Source organism: Ptychodera flava, chromosome 18 (assembly GCF_041260155.1).
Source record: "Ptychodera flava strain L36383 chromosome 18, AS_Pfla_20210202, whole genome shotgun sequence".
NCBI lineage: Eukaryota > Metazoa > Hemichordata > Enteropneusta > Ptychoderidae > Ptychodera > Ptychodera flava.
The window spans coordinates 580562-607570 of NC_091945.1; the positions used below are offsets into that span (position 1 = coordinate 580562).

Sequence of the window (27009 nt, forward strand, 5' to 3'; positions counted from 1 at the left end):
ACCTAGAATCCAAATCAAGACTAACTGAACAAGTTACATTCCTGAAGAGAAACAAACAACCAAAATCATTCTCCAAAAATACAAATATGCAGATTTTATGCCAATATTGAAGCATGCACAAACTGATGTAAAATTAGCTACTGCAAGCATAAAGTTGACAGATTCTGTAGTTGTATGAGAAAGCTGTCAAGAAAGGCAAATTGACTTGGTCAAATTCTTCATTTGTGTTTTACCCACCTATCTTTCAGAATTTTTTAGTGGACATAAAACAAAAAGATGTACTCACTTGGCCCTAGGAGTTGGTTCATTAATACATAAGTGTACTCTGCCTCTCTTTACTTGTACTTGACTATGATATGCTGAAGTTGAAGAACATTATGATGATAGATTTGGGAATCCAAGTAAAAACACTGCTGTTACATTGTTGGCCCTAACTTGCTATCAAGTACCCCTGAAATGTGACCTGACAACCCTGGTAACATTTACTGGTTTATTGATATTAACATTTTGTAAATTTCCATCTTTCCAAAATCAATTTATCTCCACAATCTGCACACACACGTTACTCATTTCAATTACATCAAATCCAGAATAGTTCAACATTGACCTAGTACCTACCTGAATCATTCATAGTTCTGGCAAAACTTTCAGACAAACATGACCAATTGGATCAATGTCCATTAAACTGCAATAATCAATTCCTTTAATAGACCTTGTGATTGCGTTTGTCCACTTTGACATGAATTTCTCACTTTTTATGACACAAATAAATTTTACCTCTGCTTGGTAATATGCCACCTTTGTTTGAGTGAATGACTTGTAAATCAGCCACTGTGAGATTAAAGCTAACATAATCAGCTGTTAGGTTTCAATGTTGTTTCATGCAGTGCAAATAAATCAAAATTTGATATTTATGATCATGATCCACTTGTTGTCATGGTAACTTCTCTGAGATTTGTGACTTAGGCTAGGATTTTTTGTGACACTATTATGCTACACAGTTTGAGTTAACATGAATGTCACATAATTTGTAGGGGTACATTTCATACTGACACAATGGATTATAAAAGTGAATGTATTATCTCTATAGTGATTACTACTAGTTTGGCACACTGCCTCACTGTGAGACTCACACTGCCTCACTGTGAGACTGTCACACTGCCTCACTGTGAGACTGTCACACTGCCTCACTGTGAGACTGTCACACTGCCTCACTGTGACATTGACATACTGCCTCACTGTGACTGTCACACTGCCTCACTGTGAGACTGTCACACTGCCTCACTTAGTGAGGCAGTGTATGACACTGTCACACTGCCTCACTATCATTTCAGTGTTCAAAAATATGTCATCATATCTTTCATGCACAGAGAAAACCATTCCTTGATTTTTCAAGCAAAGTAGACATCAGTTACTGAAATGCATATCACTGTTATAAATTTTTGCCCATATACAGGGAAAGACACTAAGGGTTGTCCGATTGCCCGGGGCAAGTGAAAGTCGCGTTCGGGCAAGTGAACCTCCGATGCCACTTGCCCGACGGGACAAGTGAAAACAATAATTACCTAGAAATCTAATTCACGAGAGCGATTTTCTGGTGAGGGAACACGGACTTAAACAACAAAAATAATCATATTATGTCATTGTGAACATTTCCATAAGATTTTTCATAAAATTGCATGAAGAGTTGACGAAAAGAATCATATATATAATAATCGCTGTCAATAAAATCCAGTTCAAACAATACACCGGTACCCGTAAATTACCGTACGCTGATTTTGCATATGAAAAAGCTGTTCAGCTGGTGGAACGTACGTTCACCAAAGTTCATTGCATTGACTGTGAAGTTACGGTGTCTCACAATATGTCGATACGGTAAAAAAAGAAACACACAGCGGTTTTTGTGCTTTGTATGAACTTTTATAATAATGTAAAAATAAAGTCCAGTGGTTAAAAATCACCACATAAAATTGGACTTTTACTAAAACGTACTCTTCAATGTTAACTTGTTGAGGGACAGTGAGTGGCAAGACCGCATGCAATGAAGTCATGAGCAATATTTGGTGTAAACGGGTCAAGTCTTTGAATTTTCAACAAGCACTGGCTTAATTTTCAGGTCAATAAGCCAAAAGTTACTTGTCCGTGGCGACCAACCTCTCTGTTTGTGAATTTTCCCATTCTAAAATGACTGTCAAGAAGCATTGGAGCGAGTTTGACATCGAGAAATTCAGCTTTTACACACATTGAAAAACACCGACGCCTTAGGTTGTTGGTTTTAATTCTATTTAGTCTGCGCATGAGCAATAATAAGACCACCTAGATTATTAGAAAAACATAGGATACTGGTATAGTGCAATGGCAATTCAAACTTTATAGGGCTGGTGTATGATATAAGCGCAGTAAAAACATGACAAAGAAGTACATTATTTTTCAGAAGCTTCAAAACATTCCTTTATAGCTACAGATTTTTTCTTTCTGTATAGATAAGTTAAAACATTTAAAAGCAAAAAGACCTTGAAGGTACAATTGAAATGGCTGTAACAGTTATTATTTGTACATTAAGCCCCAAGAAAGTAAACATACAAACATATGAACTGTTAGAATTTTTTCTATGAATATGAAAGCCCCACTAGCTGTAACTCTTGAAATTTGTTGACCTAAAAAGGCTTCCTATTTTCTCTGGTTTTCTTTAAATTCTACCCATTTACAGGATAAGCTTATAGTCTTTTACTGCTTTACAAAACATTCTTTAGTGAAAAATTGGACAAGTAAATTTACATTTTAACCGTTATTATGATTTCCCACCATACTAAAAAGAAAACAAAGCATGTCCCAGTTGAAAACATTCAACACTATGCATTACATTGGACTACTCTGTTGTTTCCGTGAATATTCAAATGCATATATGCACGGTGTACACTGGTTTTGCTATATTTGCATGGGGTGCCATTTTACATTTGGGCACATATTTATTATTTTCCTTGTTCAAAATTGCACATGCAGTCTCACTGGGCAGTTACATGTACAATACTTGTATTCCAACCCCTGAAAGAGCAAATTCCAAAAAACTTGTTTTAGTTCAGAAGTAAAATCACATAAAGAATGCTAAAAGATACAGGTAATGGGGCTTTAGTAATTAATGGAATATAAATGAGCCATCCAGCACGCTTAGAAGTGTGAAGAGAACCCTATGAGAATGTCTGACATTTCTCATGATAACATAATTTTCAAAATAAAGTGAGTGAAATAAAAAACCAATGTTTTAGCTTTTTTCAAACACGTAAATTATACTGGGCAAGTGGTTTTCCAATTCGGGCAAGTGAACTGAAGCCCCCACTTGCCCGAAGGGCAAGTGGATAAAAAATAAGTGTCTTTCCCTGATACATCAGACATTGACAAACAACCATAAACTTAGCCTCTGCATGTGTTTTATTCTGTACTCACCTCATTCTGAGACTGACTTCAGGACAATTCAATATGGTTATTGACATAAACTATGCTAACCACATCCACAAACACCTACAGTCCTTACCATTACCATACACAGAATCTACACACCAGATTTAATTGCGAACTGTCTAAGCCATTCTTGATTTGAACCCCTTATTGCTAAAGTTTATTAAATATGCAAATCAGCAATCTAAATTTATACCATCTCTTAATATCTTTCACTGCTGTTGTAGCCTTTTGTGATCAAGATTTGAAACAAGTCTCTTTAAATTTCATGCTGCTGTTATTAATTTATCTATTTCCCTAAAAATCATTATCCATGCAAATTAGCATTAAGTATGCAAGTACCATCCACCAAAAACTAATCAGTTCTTCCCATTGCCAAACAGAATCTATGAATCTGATACAATCTTCTTCAGATATCATACCCATAGACAGACAACCAACAGTACAACAATAGCTCACATATGTGACATGAAAATGTAAGTAAAAAGGACCACATATATACAAAACATTGAGTACTACACCTTGTTTTTCAAATTTATTCAACACTTTGAGACACCCTTACCACCAAATGTAAGAAGAGTCTTAGAAACTTTAAAATAAATTGTATTTGGTTCTCCAAGCATTAATAAAATAGAAGTATCAATTAAATCTATGAACTGTTTATGGAAACACTGTGGACCAATTAAAAATAGGCTTTATAATGTGATAGATTATTAATTTCACACTGTATAAAGAAATCAGACTTCTCATTGGATCAAACCTAACGATAGGGCCAATGTCCCTGAAGCTACTATAGACGTGGACAGTATAGAGGATGAACATAGCATATAATACCAGATATATACTGAGTGCAGAGGTGCTTTGGCAATACACTGTATTCTTATGGCAGAAGAATGGTTTCAGTACGGCTCATACTTACAGACCCCAATGTACAAAGATATTCATCAATAGTAAGCACAGAAAACTGCCACCTATGCCTATTCTGTCTTTGCTATCTGTGTCTCACATTAGGTGGACACTTATACAGCCAGATTGACAAAAATGCTATCAGATGAGTAACTTTTGAGAAACAAAGTTTTTGACCCAAAATGGTAAAAATTGCCCCAAAAATACAAAACTGAAGATTTCAATATATCATACTAAGATAACCTCTAGGAACCTGTACACCAAATATCAAAGCTATCAGATTCAAGCAGTTTTTGAGAAACAACTTTTTGACCAAAATGGCAAAAATTGCTTCAAAAATACAAAATTGTAGATTTCATAATTATTTGAATATATCACATTTTGATTATCCCTATGAACCTGTATACCAAATATTAAAGCTACAGGATTGGTGGTTTTGATGACAAAAAAATGTTGACCAAAAATGAAAAAAATTGCCTTAAAACTACAAATTTGCATATTTCTGCACAACTTGAACTAATCTGAAAAAGGTCATCCCTAGGGACCTATATCAAAATATCAAAGCTGTCTGACTGGCACTTTTGAAGAATGAGATTTTTAAAATAATTTTTGACCAAAAATGACAATAATTGCTTTAAAAATACAAATTTGCATATTTCATCACAATTTGAACAAATGTAAGTAAGGTTATCCCTAGGGACCTGTATACCAAATATCAAAGCTACAGGATTGGTGGTTTTGATGAAAAAAAAGGTTGACCAAAATGAAAAAAGTGTGAATCACACTGTATTCTGTGTTCAGATCCAAAGTGTGAATCACACTGTATTCTGTGTTCAGATCCAGTATGTGAATCACACTGTACTCTGTGTTCAGATCCAGTATGTGAATCACAATGTATTCTGTGTTCAGATCCAGTATGTGAATCACACTGTATTCTGTGTTCAGATCTAGTATATGAATCACACGGTATTCTGTTCAGATCAAGTATGTAAATCACACTGTATTCTGTGTTCAGATCTAGTATGTGAATCACACTGTATTCTGTGTTTAGATCTAGTATATGAATCACACTGTATTTCTGTTCAGATCCAGTATGTGAATCACGTACATGTATTGTGTGCTCAGATTCAGTATGAGAATCACACTGTACTCTGTGTTCAGATCCAGAGAGTGAATCACACTGTATTCTGTGTTCAGATTCAGTATGTGAATCACACTGTTCTGTGTTCAGATCCAGTATGTGAATCACAATGTATTCATTGTTCAGATCCAGAGTGTGAATCACAATGTATTCTGTGTTCAGATCTAGTATATGAATCACACGGTATTCTGTTCAGATCAAGTATGTAAATCACACTGTATTCTGTGTTCAGATCTAGTATGTGAATCACACTGTATTCTGTGTTCAGATCTAGTATATGAATCACACTGTATTCTGTGTTCAGATCCAGTATGTGAATCACACTGTATTCTGTGTTCAGATCCAGAGTGTGAATCACACTGTATTCTGTGTTCAGATCCAGTATGTGAATCACACTGTATTCTGTGTTCAGATCCAGTATGTGAATCACACTGTATTCTGTGTTCAGATCTAGTATATGAATCACACGGTATCTGTTTAGATCTAGTATATGAATCACACGGTATTCTGTTCAGATCAAGTATGTAAATCACACTGTATTCTGTGTTCAGATCTAGTATGTGAATCACACTGTATTCTGTGTTCAGATCCAGTGTGTGAATCACACTGTATTCTGTGTTCAGATCCAGTATGTGAATCACACTGTATTCTGTGTTCAGATCCAGAGTGTGAATCACACTGTATTCTGTGTTCAGATCCAGTATGTGAATCACACTGTATTCTGTGTTCAGATCCAGTATGTGAATCACACTGTATTCTGTGTTCAGATCCAGTATGTGAATCACACTGTATTCTGTGTTCAGATCCAGAGTGTGAATCACACTGTATTCTGTGTTCAGATCCAGAGTGTGAATCACACTGTATTCTGTGTTCAGATCCAGTATGTGAATCACACTGTATTCTGTGTTCAGATCCAGTATGTGAATCACAATGTATTCTGTGTTCAGATCCAGTATGTGAATCACACTGTATTCTGTGTTCAGATCTAGTATATGAATCACACGGTATTCTGTTCAGATCAAGTATGTAAATCACACTGTATTCTGTGTTCAGATCTAGTATGTGAATCACACTGTATTCTGTGTTCAGATCTAGTATATGAATCACACTGTATTCTGTGTTCAGATCCAGTATGTGAATCACACTGTATTCTGTGTTCAGATCCAGAGTGTGAATCACACTGTATTCTGTGTTCAGATCCAGTATGTGAATCACACTGTATTCTGTGTTCAGATCCAGTATGTGAATCACACTGTATTCTGTGTTCAGATCTAGTATATGAATCACAACGGTATCTGTTTAGATCCAGTATGTAAATCACACTGTATTCTGTGTTCAGATCTAGTATATGAATCACACTATATTCTGTGTTCAGATCCAGAGTGTGAATCACACTGTATTCTGTGTTCAGATCCAGAGTGTGAATCACACTGTATTCTGTGTTCAGATCCAGAGTGTGAATCACACTGTATTCTGTGTTCAGATCTAGTACATGAACCACACTGTACTCTGTGTTCAGATCCAGTATGTGAATCACACTGTATTCTGTGTTCAGATCCAGACTGTGAATCACACTGTATTTTGTGTTCAGATCTAGTACATGAACCACACTGTACTCTGTGTTCAGATCCAGTATGTGAATACACTGTATTCTGTGTTCAGATCCAGTATGTGAATCACACTGTATTCTGTGTTCAGATCCAGTATGTGAATCACAATGTATTCTGTGTTCAGATCCAGAGTGTGAATCACACTGTATTCTGTGTTCAGATCCAGAGTGTGAATCACAATGTATTCTGTGTTCAGATCCAGAGTGTGAATCACAATGTATTCTGTGTTCAGATCTAGTATATGAATCACATGGTATTCAGTGTTCAGATCCAGTATGTGAAATTTTTTTTTATCACACTGTATTCTGTGTTCAGATCCAGTATGTGAATCACACTCACGTATTCTGTGTTCAGATCTAGTATATGAATCACTCTGTGAGTCAAGTCTCTATTACTCAAACATCAACATAAGTGATATTAGATACTGTGTGAGATTTGTTAAATGTCGAAGTAATTTCTGTATTCATTCAATAATCTACATTCTTCATTCTGCATCATAGTCTTTTGTTTCAAATTTTTGAAAAAAAATTTCAACAAGAAGTTTTGTCCATGCTGATAATGTTCAATCTGCAAAATTATAACATGAGTCGATCATACCCGTATATTTGACAAGTTTTTAATATTAAGGTCATTTTGGCAACCTAAACTTTTCAAGAAGTATTTCCAGCAGAAATCAATTTGTATTCTCTGGTTGGTAGTACCAACCATAAACTAATTGGTATTCTTTTGTTGGTACCAGCCACAAACTTATTGGTATATTCTGGTTGGTAGTATCAGCCACAAGTTCATATTTGGGTTACTTATTAACAGTTAATTCGCAAGTTCTTTGAATCCTGCTCTTTCGATGTTAATTTTTTTTCAAAAACTAAACCAATGTTTCTATGGCCAGAGAAGCAAAATGCACCAAAATGACTGTGATCAGTGAAGTAAAATGCACTCCAATGACTCTGTGATCTGTGAAGCAAAATGCACCCCAATGACTCCAATAACCATCACCCATCACATAATTTTCATTAACCTCAAGAACACAGAAATGACATGCAAACCAACTATTACAAGTTTATAGTGATCACAGGTGGTCAAAATCAAGCTATCTTGTTTACAGGAGTTGGAGGCTACACCCTGGTGTAACATTGGAAATGCACTCCAAGTCAGAAGCTACACCCTGGCTTATCATTGAGGCTACACCCTGGTTTAGAATTTGAAATGCACTCAGAGGTGGAGGCTACACCCCGGTGTAACATTGAGGCTACATCCTGGTGTAACACTGGAAATGCACTCGGAGTCGGAGGCTACACTCTGGTTTGACATTGAAATGATAACAACCTGGATTCAAATAAACAGCAATAGAAATCAGCTATACACTAGTAGCATTCTAAGAACACTACGATAGTTAAAAATTTTGACTTGCTTTTTGTGAATCAAATAGGCTGGTTTGTTGAGGAATTACAGCCAGTTAGGTTGTACGTATCATAGACAGTACAGAAACTGTCTATGGTTGTATATTTATCATCACAGCTTGCATAACTGAAAGAAAAAAACACTGATTGCTGCAACCATGAAGACACGGGTCACGTGTGTATATAAGATGTGCATTCAAATACATTCATGTTGAGAAAAGATATGACTATCTGGTATAATCTTTGGAAACTTGCACACAGGCTGAAATGTCTTCATGTTATTGAATAGAAGCAAACAACTCCACCTTACAGCGAAAAAGAAATTATCATTAGCTGCAGTGCATATGTTAGCGTTCCACATGTTGTTGTAAAGAATTCTGATCACCAATTATTGTATTTTCTTGCTGCTAATGCCATAGATTTCATTCATTGTTTATTGCTTGCAGCTAAAGTCATTAAAAGCAAACATATTTCAAATTCAAGCAGGCTGTTGAATAGTGAGTTCATGCAATGAAACCTTCAGAATTGAAGAACTGTAAACATGAAATTTCATTCCAACACACAGCAACTTTAGAACTGCAGTAACACACTGCCTATAACCAATTGCCCACAAACAGCAAACCACATGCCTCTTTAAAGTCAAATGTTTATACACTATTTGCTTTGCAAAGATTTTCAGAGTTTAATCAATATTCTCAGCATTCATATAAAAGCTAGATAAATCTCAAAGGGCAGCTATTAGTACTTGTTGTTTGAAGTTTTGATAAAGAGTACAGCATTATAAGGGGGAGGCACCAAATCTCAGAAAATTAATCAGTCTATGACTGAACACTAGCACATCAAATAAGAGACATCACAATAAATAAACTGACAAAAATTCACTTGGATGGGGCAGGGCAGGGCAGGATTGGACGGGATGGAGTGGGATGGGGTTAATGTTGCCAAGTTGCATGCAAATACTTCACAGCAGTCTGTCTAATTGTAACCTCTTCAAGTCCAACCTTTGTTTTAGGAAAATTATTTGCAATAACATCAAGGAACATGTGAAGAATAACAATGTTTTCACTTGCATTCCCTAACACACACACTCTCTCTCTCTCTCTCTCTCTCTCTCTCTCTCTCTCTCTCTCTCTCTCTCCAGATATGAAATGAAAATGCTGACAGTCATGTTTCATTATATATTGCAGTTATGTGTCAATTTGAACTTTTGCCACATGTTTGCAACTTCATTGACACTGTTATGATCAACATCATGAAAAATAATCACCACAGATTAATTCTAAAGGTCATTAAGTATACAAACATGTGATTAGATGAACTAAAAATACGAAATTTCTTTGACTGGGATTCTCATTGTCTGACCACTTTACATAGCAAGTCAGGTCCTTTGAGCTATATCCGCCAAACTGTGAAAGCTCATATGTAAATTATAAATTAGCTGACATGAAAATTCAAAAGACTTTCAATATTGTTTTAACCTGGTATGATCAATGTATGTAGCATGTTTCGCCAACTTTGATCAAGTTAATCCAGATATATATCCCTAATTAGGAAAGTTCATTAAATATGCAAATTAGGAATTGGCTGAAGTAAAAATGCTAAAGTGACTGTGCATAATGTTGTATCAAAGTATCTTCAATGTACATAGCAAGTTCCGTCAACTTTGGTCAAGTAAATCAAGATATATCTCCTTAATAAGAAACGTTCATTAAATATGCAAATTAGGAATTTGCTGAAATAAAAATAATTAATAACTTTCAATAATGTTGTATCATAGTATCTTCAATGTACCGGAACATAGCAAGTTTCGTCAACTGTGGTTGGATCAATTCACATATATCGCTAATTAGGAAAGTTCATTAAATAGCAAATTGACAACAGGCTTAAATGAAAATGGTGAATGACTTTCAATATTGTTCAATCATAGTATATTAAATATAAATACCAAGCTTCGTTAATTTTGATCGAGTCAATTAAGATATAAATCCCTAATCAGGAAAGTTCATTAAATATTCAAATAAGCTATTGGCTGAAGTATGAATGCTTAATAACTTTCAATAATGTTGTATCATTGTATCTCAATGTACATAGTAAGTTTCACCGACTTTGGTCTACCCGATTCAGATATATATCCCTAATTACAAAGTTCATTAAATATTCAAATTAGCTATTGGCCGAAGTAAAAATGCTCAATGACTTTCAATAATGTTAAATCATAGTATCCTCAATATACACTTATCGTTAATGTCACTCCTTTATACCTTTTATGGCTGATATATCCTGGTGTGATAAACATTTGTAGCAAATCTCATCAAATTGTGTGCATTTGTTCTCAATGTATATCCGTTTTTTCTAAAATCATTAATTATACAAATGAGCAAAGTATGCCAGTCACACATCAATGTATTGGCTGACTCAATAACGCAGTGTCACAGATCAAATTGTTGTCTGCCTAAATAACACAGTGTTACACATCAATTTGTTGGTTTGCTCAATAACACAGTGTCACATATCAAATTGTTGTCTGATTCAATAACGTGGTGTCACACATGAAGTTGTTGGCTGACTCATTAAGTTAGTGTTACACATCAATTTCTTGGCTGACTAAATAACACAGTGTCACACATCAATTTGTTGGTTTACTCAATGACGAAGTGTTACACATCAAATTGTTGGTTGACATGTAAGCCAAGGAATAGGACTCAGTATATTTTCTACAACAGATTTATGTGATATACAACATTACACCCACTGGTACTTATCAGATTGATTATCAAGCTATGGAATTCAACAATACCATTCTTTGATGAAATCACAGACAGGATACAACAAAGAAGTAACTGCAAATCTAACAACCAATTAGGTAACATTTATAAATTCTTTTTATCATTAACATCATTTCTCCAGTCATAAGTGCTATCCATTGTCAGCAATAAGTAGAATTGATTACAATCAGAAAGTTACTTGTAGCTCAATTTATGAATATTGATTAAAAGGTAAAAACCTGATATTTTAGCGGTGTTGGCAAACAGTAAGAAAGAATCTGAAATTACAATTACAGATTTAAGCAATAAAGCACACCCAGCGATGGTATACCACGAGATTTTGACCAGTTCATGACATATATGCATGAGCGACAGCAAGTGCATATATGAAGTGAACTGGTCAAAATCGAGTGGTATAGCGTTGCTGGGTGTGATTTATTGCTATTATCATAACAGTATTCTGGCATGGAATGTCATAAATGGAGTTTTGCTCAGGCTGAGGGCTCGCGTGTATGCCAGCCATTGTATATCGCCAATATACCAAGGTTCTTTTCGTGCCTCAACCAATTAGATCACTGTATTTGCAGCATCAATATACTGGTATGATATAATATGAGATATGACATTATAATTCTGACGCAAGTTATATCTATTCAGCAATTTAATGAAATGACCAGCCAATGTGTATCTAGTTGAGCTGGGACTGTCCCACTTCAAATAATTACTCTGTGCACAATCTTCCTTTCAAACAATGTGAGATTTCAAGACTTCCTGTGAAGCTTTGCAAGTAATTACATATTCATGAGGAGGGAATGATGTCATTTCTGACCAATCAATACTAACCAAGAATGTCACAGAAAGCATACATCTTAATGAAGCCGCTCTTGGCTTCACATTTTTTTAAAAGTTCACTCACACTGAGGTAACTATCAGCAATGACACTGGTAAGTAGGAATTGTTTTTGTATCTTCTTCTTTGTCCTCATGTCTCCCAATAAATCTATTTTATCTTCCTTATCAGCAGCCACGCCTAATCTACCTTATCTTACTCTGTATCTTTTTGAATGTCTGCCAGAGATTTTTGCCAATTATCTGTTGTTTACTAAGCAAAGAAAAACTCAACAGGGTTAGAGAAGCTTAATAAATACTAATCTTCACAAAATGTGTCACCTTTAGAATGGAAAAAGCAGATTTTTCAGTGATATTTAAGTGTAATATTGCAAAGATAAAAAAATAAAGTCAATTGGAAGTTTAATATTCCTACATGGTTTTAGTATTCCCTGTGACTCATTCACCGCGGAATAAAACTTACGATGTAAAAGTGGTATGGTAGATATCTACGTATACAGCAGCCAATAAACATCTTCATCAAAACATGTTTTCAAACAATTTTTTGCAGGTAGATGGACTTTATTTTTTATTTACAGGCAGGTACATTCTGAAGTCTTGCTAAGCAGGAAAACAGCCACATGATCTGGTGAGAATATGATAAGTGGGTTGTTTTCAGAAATTTCCTGATGGGAAAGGCAGAAACATGTTGCAAAGAGAGGGAAGTATGGAGATTTTGTGGTAGGTAGAGGCAGTGGCAAAGGGTTTTGAGGGGGAGAGCAATAGGGAGGTTTTCAAGTTGCGATTCAGAGGTAAAGGGGGAACTGGTGGGTGTGGGAGAGTTTTCAAATTGGAGAGGACAGTTGTGGACAGATTTTATTTTCCCCTACAAATTTTAATTTTGTTGAATGTACATTACAGTAGCATATTAAGGCAGTACGCACCTAAAAATTGTAAGACTTAAAAGTGAAGGGGTGGTGCTTAAACTTTTGCTCAAATTTTCTGGACAGTAACTTCAAACCATTCCCTTTCTACCTTTATACCTTCTTGATGAAGAATCATGATCAAGAATAAAAATCAAAAGTCACAATGCAAAATTTTTGTACTCAAGAAACAAATCAAACAAAAGCTACAGATTTGCCGTCAACTGTATGGGGAAAACTATGTTATTTCGATTTTCACAAAAACAAACTTGTGAAAAAACTATATTAATTCCATGAGCTTCAAAACGAGTCTCCTCAAGTGCAAGAGTACCTCATCTCACTGAGACATTGACTTTGTCAACACATTGGATAGTGGTTAACAGTGTTGGGAATATATCTACATGGCATCCTTCAAATTTATTCTTTACACAATGATTCTTGAATTTGGATGGAAAATCATCCTATGTGCATTGAGGTAGGCCAGCGGCACAAGATGACAGGAAATGTATTTCTATCCTTTGGGATTTTTAAATTAATGCATTCTAATGTAAACAGCACTTAAGTTAGTTACAGATAGTGAAATGCCTTCCACTGTGGGCGGTGATTACAACATCTGGAATTATCCTGGATCCAAATTTCTCAACAGTTCTTGTATGTCTTACATAGAAAAGTTGCAAAAATTGGTCCACCATGAGAAAATTCACCTCAGCTTTGTTTTCTGGATCAAATTTTCCAACAAATTGATATAAAATATAACAAATTATGTTCACAGCCTTCGAAACTGTCTCACAACATATCCTGGGTTGGTGTAGGTTATTTAAGGTCACAAACAGAGAAATTTACCTAAAATGTACAAATTTGGGGGTTTCCCAACACTTTGAACAGAAAATTTATCTAATAACATCCCTCGGAACTTTATACCAAATTACAAAGCTATCAAACAAGTAATTTTGAGAACAAGTTTTCTTGACCAAAAATGACAATAATATTGTCTTAAAAATACAAATTTGTATATTTCAGGACAATTTCCACATATCTTAACTATTGTCATCTCTGTACGTCTGTGTACCAAATATAAAAGCTGTCTGTCCAGGGGTTTCAAAAAGAAAATACTGTTATAGATTTTTTGACCAAAAATGACAAAATTGCTCCAAAATAGTAATTTTCCCAATTTTGTCATAATTTCAACAAATTAGAAGAGTAACACCCTCGCAAAGATCTGACCCAAATTTGAGAACAATTGGGCTGGAGGTTTCAGAGAAGAAGAATTTTTACTTAAAATGAGAAAAATCACCCAAAAATTCAGCAAAAATACAAAATTCAAAATATCTTCACAATATACATATGACTGTATAAGGTCCAGCTAAGGTACTTGCCCACTAATTTTCAAAGCAATCAAAACAGTGGTTCTTGAGTTATTAATTTTTAACCATTTCGACATTTTGTAAGCTCATTTGCATAATTTGGGCAATGCAGACTTCATTTGAACAAAATCCCATCAATAGCCCACGATGCATCAACACACCAAATACCAAGCTGAAACGTGCAGCGGTTCGCGTGTTTTTGATGTTGACGGACATACTGTACAGTATACGTACATACATATACATACATACATACATACATACATACATACATACATACATACATACATACACACATACATACAGACGCCACCAACTTCAGCTTATTCGATAACCTCACATTGGTATAACCAAATGTGAGCTAAAAATCACCAGGAAAATGATCATGTTTTATCTTCAGGTGGTAAGGTATACGTAGAATACTGTACAAGAATACTTTGACAAAAGTGAGTAATCGAAGAATTCTGTCATACAATATTTATACCAGTGGTATGGAATGATCTAAGGATAGAAACTTTCTGAAGTACTATGGGATCAAGTAAATTCATAATTGGCAGTGGAAGCCTGAAAGCTAATAAGCTTTGGTTATATTAAATCCAAAATTTCTTACCAAGAACACAGTTAAGATAATCAAGATTTTGATCCAACTGAGACTGAACTATCACAATGACCAACTAAGACTATTATGAACCTGTGAGGACAATGCGAGGTCAGGTCAACCCTCCCCACTAGCACTGTACATAAACAACAGAGTGACAATACAAATATCCATGTTGTTAAAACAGGTTAACTAATTTGAATACAATTGGCTGTGAAGTCAAATAGTTTAGGTCTGAAGTTATCAATCTGATAGTATTGTGGCTACTTTACTAATGCATGACTTAGTGTCAGGACTTGTGCAATCGTTATTGACACAATCTGCCATGCATCATTAACAACTACTTGACTTGAAATGTTACATGAATTGCATTAATGGAAGATATTAATGATATTGATCTATGCCATAGTCAATCATTTTCTCTCTCTCTCTCTCTCTCTCTCATGTACTTTGCTAGCTGTGGAAACGCAGCTATCTGTTGGTGGGGTAGCATGCGTCGCTATGCGGGTCAAAGGTCAACCCCGCCACGGATAGCTGCGGGCCAACTGCGAGCGAAACTCCTTTTGTGAACAAAATTTCTGGTTCGTTTACGTAATTCGGCTGATTTTCCAATTGGTACTCAAGATTTTTACTCTGACTGGCTGTCACGCTATTTACATTGGAACGCATGACGTCCTTATTAGCATATCAATACAAGTCAAAGTTCGCTGCAGTGAAAATCTTGAGTACTCCTTGGAAAATCAGCTGAATTACGTAAACGAACCAGAAATTTTGTTCACAAAAAGAGTTAGGGAATGAGCAATAGTCAGAATTCAGGGAGGTATAGGTCACTTTATTGAATTCCACTCACTTTGGTTTATTTTGCCATTCAAAGATCCGATACGTGTGGTGTCGTCGTAATAGACCCACTTTCGCTTGCAGTTGGCCCGCAGCTATCCGTGACAGGGTTAACCTTTGACCCGCATAGCGACGCAAGCTACCCTGCCAACAGATAGCTGCCTTTCCACAGCTAGTACTTTGCAAGACAAACACTCTTTACAAAGTGGTTTATTGGGAGAAAACACAACAAAGTATGTGTAAATAACAATGGGAGGATATCTATGTAGTGTGCATCTCATCTTGTACTAGATATAATAATGATAAAATGCATGAATTATTACTAATGATAAACAAGCAAGTTATCAAATCACCAAATGAGAACTTGAAAGTCATTGTCATTATCAGGGTAATGCTTTTATTTCATCACACTACATGTATGGTATTGAATCTGTATCATCAAGTGCTTAGATCATTGACTCTCTGTGGCTTTAATTTGAATGCCTGGCATTCAAAAAACTGCCTGGCTATTAGCTTTGAAGATTACTATAAAGGTTTTCAAGGATGATATAAGTCAGAGTGGTTGTGCTTATGATGAAATTCAACTTAATATAGTAATTTTTCAATTTTTTTTCACCTAAACCACTTGCCTGACAGACAATGACTTTCAAGTTCTCATTTGGTGATTTGATAACTTGCTTGTTTATCATTAGTAATAATTCATGCATTTTATCATTATTTTTGTTCAACCTGTTGTCCAACAGGCATAAGCGTAAGTATCTAGTACAAGATGAGGTGCACACTACCCATTACCAAATGGAGCAAAGAAGAAAGTGCCCTGTTCAAATTCACAAAATATAAACAACACAAGTCATCGCTGATGACACAGTCCCCGCTGGATTATGGTGTTTGAATTACAGTGATTGAATTACATACTTGTTAGCTTCATTACAGGGGAGAGGGGTGAATGAGTCTCTGTCAACTGTCTGAGCTTTAATGATATGCAAATGAAGGGAGTAATGCAGTGCAAACAACCACCTGTAAATATTAGAGGCTAGTTCCTTCACAGGCATCCAAGCCTGACAAAGTCACTTCAATGGTGTCGTAATGTCATTTATTAACCCTTTCACCACCATGGTTTGGCCCAAAACCATAGTTATCAATGGTGATAATGAAATGCTCACAGGGAATTAGGGGTGAACAGCTTTAACCCTTTTCCTGCCGAGCGCCCTTGTCCGTTATTTTGCCAAGTCAGTAGAAAACCGCCCCATAATATGTGCCTGCAAAAGATTGGCTCTCCTGCATGTTATCCTGCCAGCCATTTTGGCAGAAATCGCCCATTTTCAGGGTTGTTTTAGCCGTACTTATACGTGTTAGACTTCGATAATTTCTACATGCCCGTAGACAGGGGAAGGAGCTCAAGGGTTACTGCAGAAAAAAATTGAGGTCACCGGCTTTGTTTGCCCCTGGGAGTGCGTCATTTTATTGCCGTTTCATGTTTATTTTTTCTGAAATAAACTCCTTCAGTATTGCGCACGTCCACTAGGCACAAACATCACCTCACTCGTCTGTTAGTCAGAGACCCTGGGGGTCGTGCTAGGGGTGCGGCAGCACCGGCAAACCTGTCCTGTTTCCCCAGGGTAGGGTCAATTGAATACGTACCTTCAACGACTTGGCAGTGTGGCACAAAAACTACGTTTTTGCCGTTGTATTAACGACATGGCTGAGCCATTGAAGCACAGCTCCACGTAGTTTAGCCAGCTCAGTTGGGAGTTGGCTTACGAGTGTTACCGTTCATTACCGACTTAATCGAGTGGTCCTCAGTCAGGTACAGGTTTGTACCTACATGGATTGGGCTGCAGCTAACCAGTGATAACCAGTCACTGCACCCAAGTCGTCAGTCTCACTTTTGCGATGCATGGGTACAACGCAATATGCTTCCATTGTTCTAGCCATCGACGTGTCCACATGCCTGGCAGCCATATTGTACTGCTAGCTGGTTTGCATAACAAAAGCAGTCCCTGCTAAATGCAGGCGGTATCCCCGTACAGCATATTGACCTTATGTCACCTTTTGAATTCTCTGTACGCAAACAGGGTACGTAGTTACCAATGCGTCGGCAAGAGGATACGTTTGCCTGCAAACCAGAGCCAATACTTCGGACGATGGAATAAATAAAAAATCCAAAGCTACGTCCATTGAATGGCACGGCCAAGGCGGTGAGGACGTTGCCTGGCTTGAACTTGCAGAGCTGAAGCCCAGCTTAGTACGTCGGACACCATTTGTAATGGTATTTCCGAGTCGTTCATATCCGTTCCATCGGAGGAACAAGTCGAGCCGTCCCGTCAAAAATACGTTCTCATTTTCAGTCACGCACAACTGAATAAGTGACTTTCGTCTCGCACCATCGGCATATCTGCCAAGTCGTTTGCAAGAGGTAGCCTTCTAGATTAGCATTGCCGAGTTGGTCAAGTTCGGCAGCAATCTCTATAGTGCCAGGCAGCCAAGTACGTCCAACTCCGCCAGAAAACGTCACCATGCTATCCTGCCAAGTCCGCTAAAAAGCGGTAAAAAAAAACCAGCCCCCCTCGGGTGTGGGGGACTGGCGGACAGGTTTCTGCACCTTTCCCTGTCTATCGACTCCCTGCGAACCCATTTCGAGGGAAAAGGCGTTCCTTGTCAGAAAACCTCTCCTCGGATGACCCCTAAACGCACAGGGGATAGCAAAACGTAGTGCCGTCGACTTGGCAGGAAAGGGGGTACCCAAAAGGGCCCGATTTCCACCGGTTGGGAGAATAACGGTCACCAGTGCTTAGATTCTGGCTACACCGAATTTCAACGGATTTTCACCGACTTGGCAGGAACAGGGTTAAATGCATGGCATGCAAGTCACTGAATGAATTCCCACATCATAGAAAGCCATCTTCAACTCAAGTGCAGTAATTACCACTCCACAAATTATGGTTCTATTTGTACATGTCAGTACGTGTAAGACACTTTTGGACATACCTGAGTGCAAACTGTTTAATCAATGAGACTGTTCTCAGTTAGGGATTGCGGTAAAATGTCTACAAATGTTCCCTGTAACTTGGTATAGCTGTGATCAAAGTAAGACTTTCATGGCTCAAATGTGATATGGTGGGGATGAAAAACTAAATAAATTACAAACAATGTGATCTTTCAAAGAAATTTCAAAAAGAGAATATTTGACAGAAAATTAATGACAGAAGCTACACAAATGAGGGCATCCTTATGCAACTACTAAAATTTGCAAGCTGCATGACCAGCAGTATCGGACATCATGATTTCGTCATCATTTGACTAAATCCGCTTTGGGTCATCCTTACTGACTGTAAACCAATATGAAAGTTTTCTGACTAGTAGCTGCAAAAAAGAAGAGCAAAGATGACAGAGAACTACACAGGATGGTATACAATCAATCTATACAACATTGCTAACAGTGGAGATAAAACTTGGTAAAACACAACATGCGAATATCATGCTAATTTAAACAAAATGAAAGTAAGTAAATCCCTATCAACTTATCTACCAAATAACACAATTACTTTACAATTATGGGAAACTGTTGGAACTTGTTCAATGTCATGAACAAAATGTTATGCAAATTTGTCCACTCTTCAAATGTGTACATGTACATAAATTGTTGAGATACATATTGTTCAGCTAATTAAAGTTTTTATCCACACGTTCCACATTCCCTAGCCTTGTCACATGAGATTCAGTATTTTTTGAATAAAGAGCTTTATAAATTTGATCTAAGGAGGGATGGACACAGAAACTGAGAGAGAAACCCACACAAACTTACACACTAGCATACTGATGATTACGAACTATTTTAGATTGTGGAATGTTCAAATAGCGAAATATTTTCATATAGGGGAGAGGGGGTTTACCTCAGTTCAAGTAATGAATTTCACATGAACATTGATTTTGAACTGTTTTCCCTTTTCATAGTGTTTCCTTAAAGTTAATCCATTTCACTATGCATATAGTGTTTCCTTAAAGTTAATCCATTTCACTATGCATATAGTGTTTCCTTAAAGTTAATCCATTTCACTATGGAACAAAAAATAAATCAGCTTCATCGTCATGCAAATTACTTGACATTACCATGGAGACAGAGGTACATGATAGAATCCTACCGCAAATTGTTACATTTCACTCTGTGGATGACATCTATCCAAACTTTGCACTTCTACAGTTTCATTTAGGAGAGGGAGTTTTCATCTGAACAAGACATTTCTGTTTATTGAACAATCTGCTATGGTCCCACAGCCCCTTACAGTGCTGACATATCTCCATAGCCCCTAACAGTGCTGACAATCTCCATAGCCCCTAACAGTGCTGACAATCTCCATATCTCTTTTAAATAATATCACGGAAGTGAATGGTGGTAACTTAGATCAATTCTGGAGTGCATTGAAAGAATTAAAACCAACAATTCCTTACCAACAAATGATGATATCAGTAATAGTATAAGTGTTGAGGAATGGATCAAGCATTTCTCAAATCAAAATAAGAAATATAACCATAGTTCAAAATTAGACAAAATTATAAAGGAGCTAGAAAGTAAGGAAATTAATGAAGAATTGAATGGGGATATTACTTCCACTGAAATCATGAAGGCAATTAAACAGTTAAAAAAGAAAAAGTCGCCAGGTGATGATAAAATAATCAATGAAATGTTAATAAGTGGTCAGTCTGTCCTTCTGAAACCAATTACAAAACTCTTTAATAGTATTTTAAATTCAAAAAAGTTTCCAGACATTTGGCGCACTAGCATTATAAACCACTTTTCAAATCAGGGGATAAAAATAACCCAAATAACTACAGAGGGATAGCTCTATCAAGTTGTCTCTCAAACTTTTCACTTCAGTTTTAAATACAGATTACATAAATATGTTGAGAGTCATGATATTCTAAGTCAATATCAGGCTGGGTTTAGGCCTGGATTTCGAACAACAGACAACATGTTCATCTTAAAATCGGTTATTGATAAGTATATTAGTAAATCAAACATTGAAAATGCGAAGGATAAAAGGAAAAGATAAATCGGTTGTTTGTAGGATTTGTTGATTTTAGAAAGGCATTTGATAGTATTTGGCGTCAAGGGCTCTATTATAAGTTACTAACACACAATATTAATGGCAATATTTATCAAATAATTAAAAGTATGTATGACGAAGTCAAATACAGTATAAAACTTAATGGTAGAATCACACGACAGTTCAAATCAATGCGAGGAGTTAGGCAAGGTTGCAATATTAGTCCCATTCTTTTTAATCTGTTTGTTAACGATTTATCAGGTTACTTTGATGATAGGTGTGAACCAGTTAATTTGGACAGTCCCTGATCAATTTCCTATTATATGCTGATGATCTTGTATTAATTTCAGAATCAGAGGCTGGATTACAGCGTTGCTTTGATAAACTTCATTCATATTGTAATGACTGGAATTTAGAAGTCAACACTAACAAAACCAAAGTCATTGTTTTCAACAAGAATGCTAGGGTCCTTCGTCATAAATATAACTTTTATTATAGTAGTATGAAATTAGAAATTGTTCAAAGCTACAAATACTTAGGCATAGACTTCAAATGTAATGGGAAGTTCGACATTGCAAAGGAGACTCTATACAAGAAGGCACTGAAAGCGTTCTTTTATATTAGAAAAGTGGTCAGTTCATCAGCTAACATAAATATTCATGCATGGATTCATATTTTTGACCATGTTATTAGGCCTATACTAACTTATGGATGTGAAATTTGGGGAACTGAGAAATATTCAGATAGGACACCAATTGAAAAATTGAATCTTAAGTTGTGTAAAATACTTCTCCAAGTTAATCAGTCAGCAACTAATTTAGCAGTGAGAGGTGAGATGGGCAGGCATCCTCTTTTAACTTTTATCAAGAAAATGATGGTTAAATATTGGTATAGAACATACACTAAGAAAGAAAATACTTTGATCCATGAGGTGATGGTATTTTGTACTAACAATAACATGGCCTGGGCAACTGCAATGCAAGAAATTACAGGATTGGAGAGTGTTGGTAATTTTTGGCAAAATGATAAACATAGTGTGAAAAACTTAACAGATAAGATAAGTAAGACTACATTTTAAAATGGAAAAATGAAGTTAATGCAGAAAAGACATCATCAGGAGAGAATAACAAATTACGCGTTTATAGAAAGTTTAAAACGGATTTTAAATGGAAAAGTATTTAAGCTGTATCAAGGATAAAAATGACAGAAAATACATTACCAAGCTGAGAATAAGTGACCATAATCTGATGATTGAGAAAGGTAGACACATGAGACCAAAACTAAAAGCTGAGGACAGAATTTGTAATAGGTGTGATACTAACTCAGTTGAGGACGAATTTCATTATATCATGTGTTGTCCATGTCATACACAATCACGACAAAAATTGTTAGACTCGATAGCAGTCAACAATGAAAACTTCAACAACTGGGATCTGCAAGCCAAATTTTGCTACATAATGAGCAATACAGATAGCATGATATACCTCACAACATTTATCCAAGAAACAGATATTTTTTAAGATTACCCAACATTTCATATTCTGCATAAAGTTATATCTTATATTTATATATATATATATTTATTATTTTTTGATAAATATCCTTTTCTTATTTTTGTAGTATTAGTTCTTGACTATGTTCACCTTTGAGGGAATAACGTCAATAAAGCTTATTATTATTATTATTATCTCCATAGCCCCTAACAGTGCTGACATATCTCCATAGCCCCTAACAGTGCTGACATATCTCCATAGCCCCTAACAGTGCTGACATATCTCCATAGCCCCTAACAGTGCTGACATATCTCCATAGCCCCTAACAGTGCTGACATATCTCCATAGCCCCTAACAGTGCTGACATATCTCCATAGCCCCTAACAGTGCTGACAATCTCCATAGCCCCTAATAGTGCTGACATATCTCCATAGCCCTAACAGTGCTGACATATCTCCATAGCCCCTAACAGTGCTGACAATCTCCATAGCACCTAACAGTGCTGACAATCTCCATAGCCCCTAACAGTGCTGACAATCTCCATAGCCCCTAACAGTGCTGACAATCTCCATAGCCCCTAACAGTGCTGACAATCTCCATAGCCCTAACAGTGCTGACAATCTCCATAGCCCCTAACAGTGCTGACAATCTCCATACCCCTAACAGTGCTGACAATCTCCATAGCCCCTAACAGTGCTGACAATCTCCATAGCCCCTAATAGTGCTGACAATCTCCACAGCCCCTTACAGTGCTGACATATCTCCATAGCCCCTAACAGTGCTGACAATCTCCATAGCCCCTAACAGTGCTGACAATCTCCATAGCCCCTAACAGTGCTGACAATCTCCATAGCCCCTAACAGTGCTGACAATCTCCATAGCCCCTAACAGTGCTGACAATCTCCATAGCCCCTAACAGTGCTGACAATCTCCATAGCCCCTAACGTGCTGACAATCTCCATAGCACCTAACAGTGCTGACAATCTCCATAGCCCTAACAGTGCTGACAATCTCCATAGCCCTAACAGTGCTGACAATCTCCATAGCCCCTAACAGTGCTGACAATCTCCATAGCCCCTAACAGTGCTGACATATCTCCATAGCCCCTAACAGTGCTGACATATCTCCATAGCCCCTTACAGTGCTGACATATCTCCATAGCCCCTAACAGTGCTGACAATCTCCATAGCCCCTAACAGTGCTGACAATCTCCATAGCCCCTAACAGTGCTGACAATCTCCATAGCACCTAACAGTGCTGACAATCTCCATAGCCCCTAACAGTGCTGACAATCTCCATAGCACCTAACAGTGCTGACAATCTCCATAGCCCCTAACAGTGCTGACAATCTCCATAGCCCCTACAGTGCTGACAATCTCCATAGCCCCTAACAGTGCTGACAATCTCCATAGCCCCTAACAGTGCTGACATATCTCCATAGCCCCTTACAGTGCTGACATATCTCCATAGCCCCTAACAGTGCTGACAATCTCCATAGCCCCTAACAGTGCTGACAATCTCCATAGCCCCTAACAGTGCTGACAATCTCCATAGCCCCTAACAGTGCTGACAATCTCCATAGCACCTAACAGTGCTGACAATCTCCATAGCCCCTTACAGTGCTGACAATCTCCATAGCCCCTTACAGTGCTGACAATCTCCATAGCCCCTAACAGTGCTGACACAATGTGTACCAATACTTCATCTTGAGACTTCATTCACTGTTCAATTCAACGAAAAGAATCAGTAAAAAGAATGCTGACTCAGCAGTTTTTAAAACTGACCAATTTCAACTTCCTGCATCTCAGCAAGAAGCATTCTTAATTCTGATATTCAAAGTATCTAAAATATATCTTTTCATTTTTCAAATGTACCAGCCATGCCAGTGTTACTGTTTCAGCATGCACATATAAATCACTGTAAAGCTTGAAGCCCTAACATCTGCCTGCAATCATGCAGTAGCTATGTACTTTGTTTCATAAATATGTTAAAGACCTCAAATGTACAATTCCAAAAATCATTAGTCCAGGATACCACCATGGCCAAACTTGCTTTTATCTTGCATAAAAACTCTTTAACGCTGAGACTGTTGATGCCAAGTATTTCCAACACCAGTACAACGCTGAGACACAGTTGATGCCAAGTATTTTCAACACCAGTACAACGCTATCAATGTGCAAATTATTCATAGTTTGATAAACGCAATTGGTATTTGCTTATAATCGGATTGTATGTTAGTTTGACTTGTGTAAACATTGTAATTCTTTTGGCAATTATTTCAAACCCTACATCCCTTTCTGGTATCATAATGTTGATGGAGAACCTAATTGCTAATGACCATATAATCAAACTTTAGAACTTTTGATTTCAATCCAACTACAGCTGTCATGGACAATGGAAGATAAAACAAAATTGAAAAGTGCCTGGCAATGTCATTGTAACCGTGTCACCAGTTTCACAAGCTTGTAACCCTATAAATTCTTAGTTAGTCATTATTTTATGACTCTCTGTAAGCATTTTATTATGAGTTATGCCTCCAAATCATTACAAATAACAAAAGATCTTCTGATAATGTTGGAATGAGTCAGGTCAGAATGTAAAACTGGTTACTACACTCAAATTCAGTGGAAACAATCATTAATCACTTTTAAAGATTGCATTCCTGATGAAGGTACAAAGTAGACACTCACAACTACAAATAATAATTTTGCTTCATTGAGTCCATAGATGGGGTACAGTATGCATTGATCAAAGCTGTCTTGCACATGTACACACATATCAAAATAAGCCAGCACACAAGCGTATCATAACATGCTTTTAATCACTGACCCCTTGAATTCCACACATCAAAACTACATATTGAAATGTTTTATCAGGCCATGCTAAATCTGTGATTCTCTTGTAACTATAGCAACCTTCATATCACCAAACTGAACATCATCACTTCTCATCACTGTTATCCTTACACATTCAGTTGTGCCTTTCATGTCATTATCGTAGATCATTGAAATACATTGACATTGGTTTTAAATGGCTTTATTCCTTCTCTGTTAAAATATGTGGAGAACATTCACGACTTGGTTGGTGGTCAACAGGTGCCACTGTCATCAATAACATGCAACAATCAATTGCCTCATAAATATTATTTGTTACATCCAGCTAACCTATCAACCACTGTGACTTTAAAAACATGTCTACAAATTAATCTGGCCTGAATGCTTGTTTAACAGAAATATTATTTCCCTATGCTGGCGATGTCAACAAGTGCTAAATTTTTGTCTTGGTTATACTTGCTATATGACTGTTTGAATTATGGGTTCACTGAGTTTATGATATATGACGGATCCACATATAAACGTTACTTATTTATAAAATTGTGCTACACGGTCAGACGCGTTGCACAGTAATACTTGTTGAATGTCACCACCGTGCCTCGCCGCTGACAGCTACCAAGCCGGGATATATTCGGTCTAAGGAACTCTCCTGTTTTATTCCTCTTGGCTATATTTAGCCATGTCCGAATAGTGTATGCAAATAAAGCAACTTTTGGAGAGTTTTAATTCTGGTAGCGATAACGTTTCACATGCCAGGCGAACGTATACGCCATACCTGTGCGTAATTTCAACCATCGAACTGTTGCCTCAAATTTAGGGACACCAATATTACCATCGCCGACTCTAGCCGTCTCGCACCCACGATATCATTGCCTTGTTACTGATGTGAAGCGACAACCAAGTGTACCTACTCGGAACTTATTACATTGAAACGAAAACCAGGCCAAAGTCAGTCAACATTTCACGCTCTGTGCTGGTACGTTGGTAAATTTTGCAACCACCCATTTCTGAACAGTACACTGTACAGCGAGCGACACCTCTTGCTGAACGCTCCCGCGCCAAGTGGCAAGGCCGGCAAATATATGCAAACGGTTGTTGCGTGAAAACATTACCTTCCATATTCCCAGTCATATTTAAACTGCGCTACTGGCTGTGGTCCTAACTTCAAAGGTCACTTCTAGTTCCTTGGACTTAGTTCGCACTTTCGGAGCTGCTCCTGGCCGAGAGGAAATAAAAGAACAACCATTGAAGACGAAATGCAAACAATAAGTTAACCATTTCCAGAAAAAGGGGCGGTATGTTTGAATTAGCCTATGTGGAGCCTTATCACCTGATGGTTGATTGAGATACCGAAACCAAGCCATGGTCGATGAATTTCCTGCTATGAACATCCACTTTCTTTTTCTTGAAATCCGCTTCTTCGACAAGCGGGGACGGTGGAGTCCCACGCCGTTGCGCAACGTCACGTCCGCGAGTCGGTATGTAGCCATGACAGTGAAATCACCGTTCGTCCAGCCCTGTCCTGTCGTTCCTTTGGTTGTATAGCCTGCCCACCGAGGGCGCTACCACCTCGACCTTCGTCAAGTTCTTGTTCGAAGACACGGATCCCCAATAGAATGATTCCAAGCTATGTGTACTTTTACCGGTGAAAGTTATAGTTTCTGGTCTTTAACATTACGTACTTTTAATTTTAAAAGTGATTTAGTTGTTGAAAAGTATCTCAGCGATGTCACTATTGATGTTTTAAGGAGAGCACTGTAAATTTCGAGTGTCTAATCACAGTTTGCATATTGAAAGTGGACGAATCCAA

General features: G+C 37.1%; 1 protein-coding gene across 2 annotated transcripts in view; it reads right to left on the reverse strand.

Moving 5' to 3' along the window:
• The window catches only part of LOC139117946 (hepatocyte nuclear factor 4-gamma-like), a 56690-nt gene extending 29884 nt beyond the window's left edge, over positions 1-26806 (reverse strand). The window contains exon 1 of one of the 2 annotated variants that reach the window (XM_070681189.1): positions 26312-26806. In XM_070681189.1, coding sequence (XP_070537290.1) covers positions 26312-26330 — 19 coding nt within the window. In that variant the 5' untranslated portion in view covers positions 26331-26806. The remainder of the gene's footprint in view (positions 1-26311) is intronic. The other variant, XM_070681191.1, reaches the window with a different exon arrangement.
• Between the last annotated feature and the right edge of the window lie 203 nt (positions 26807-27009).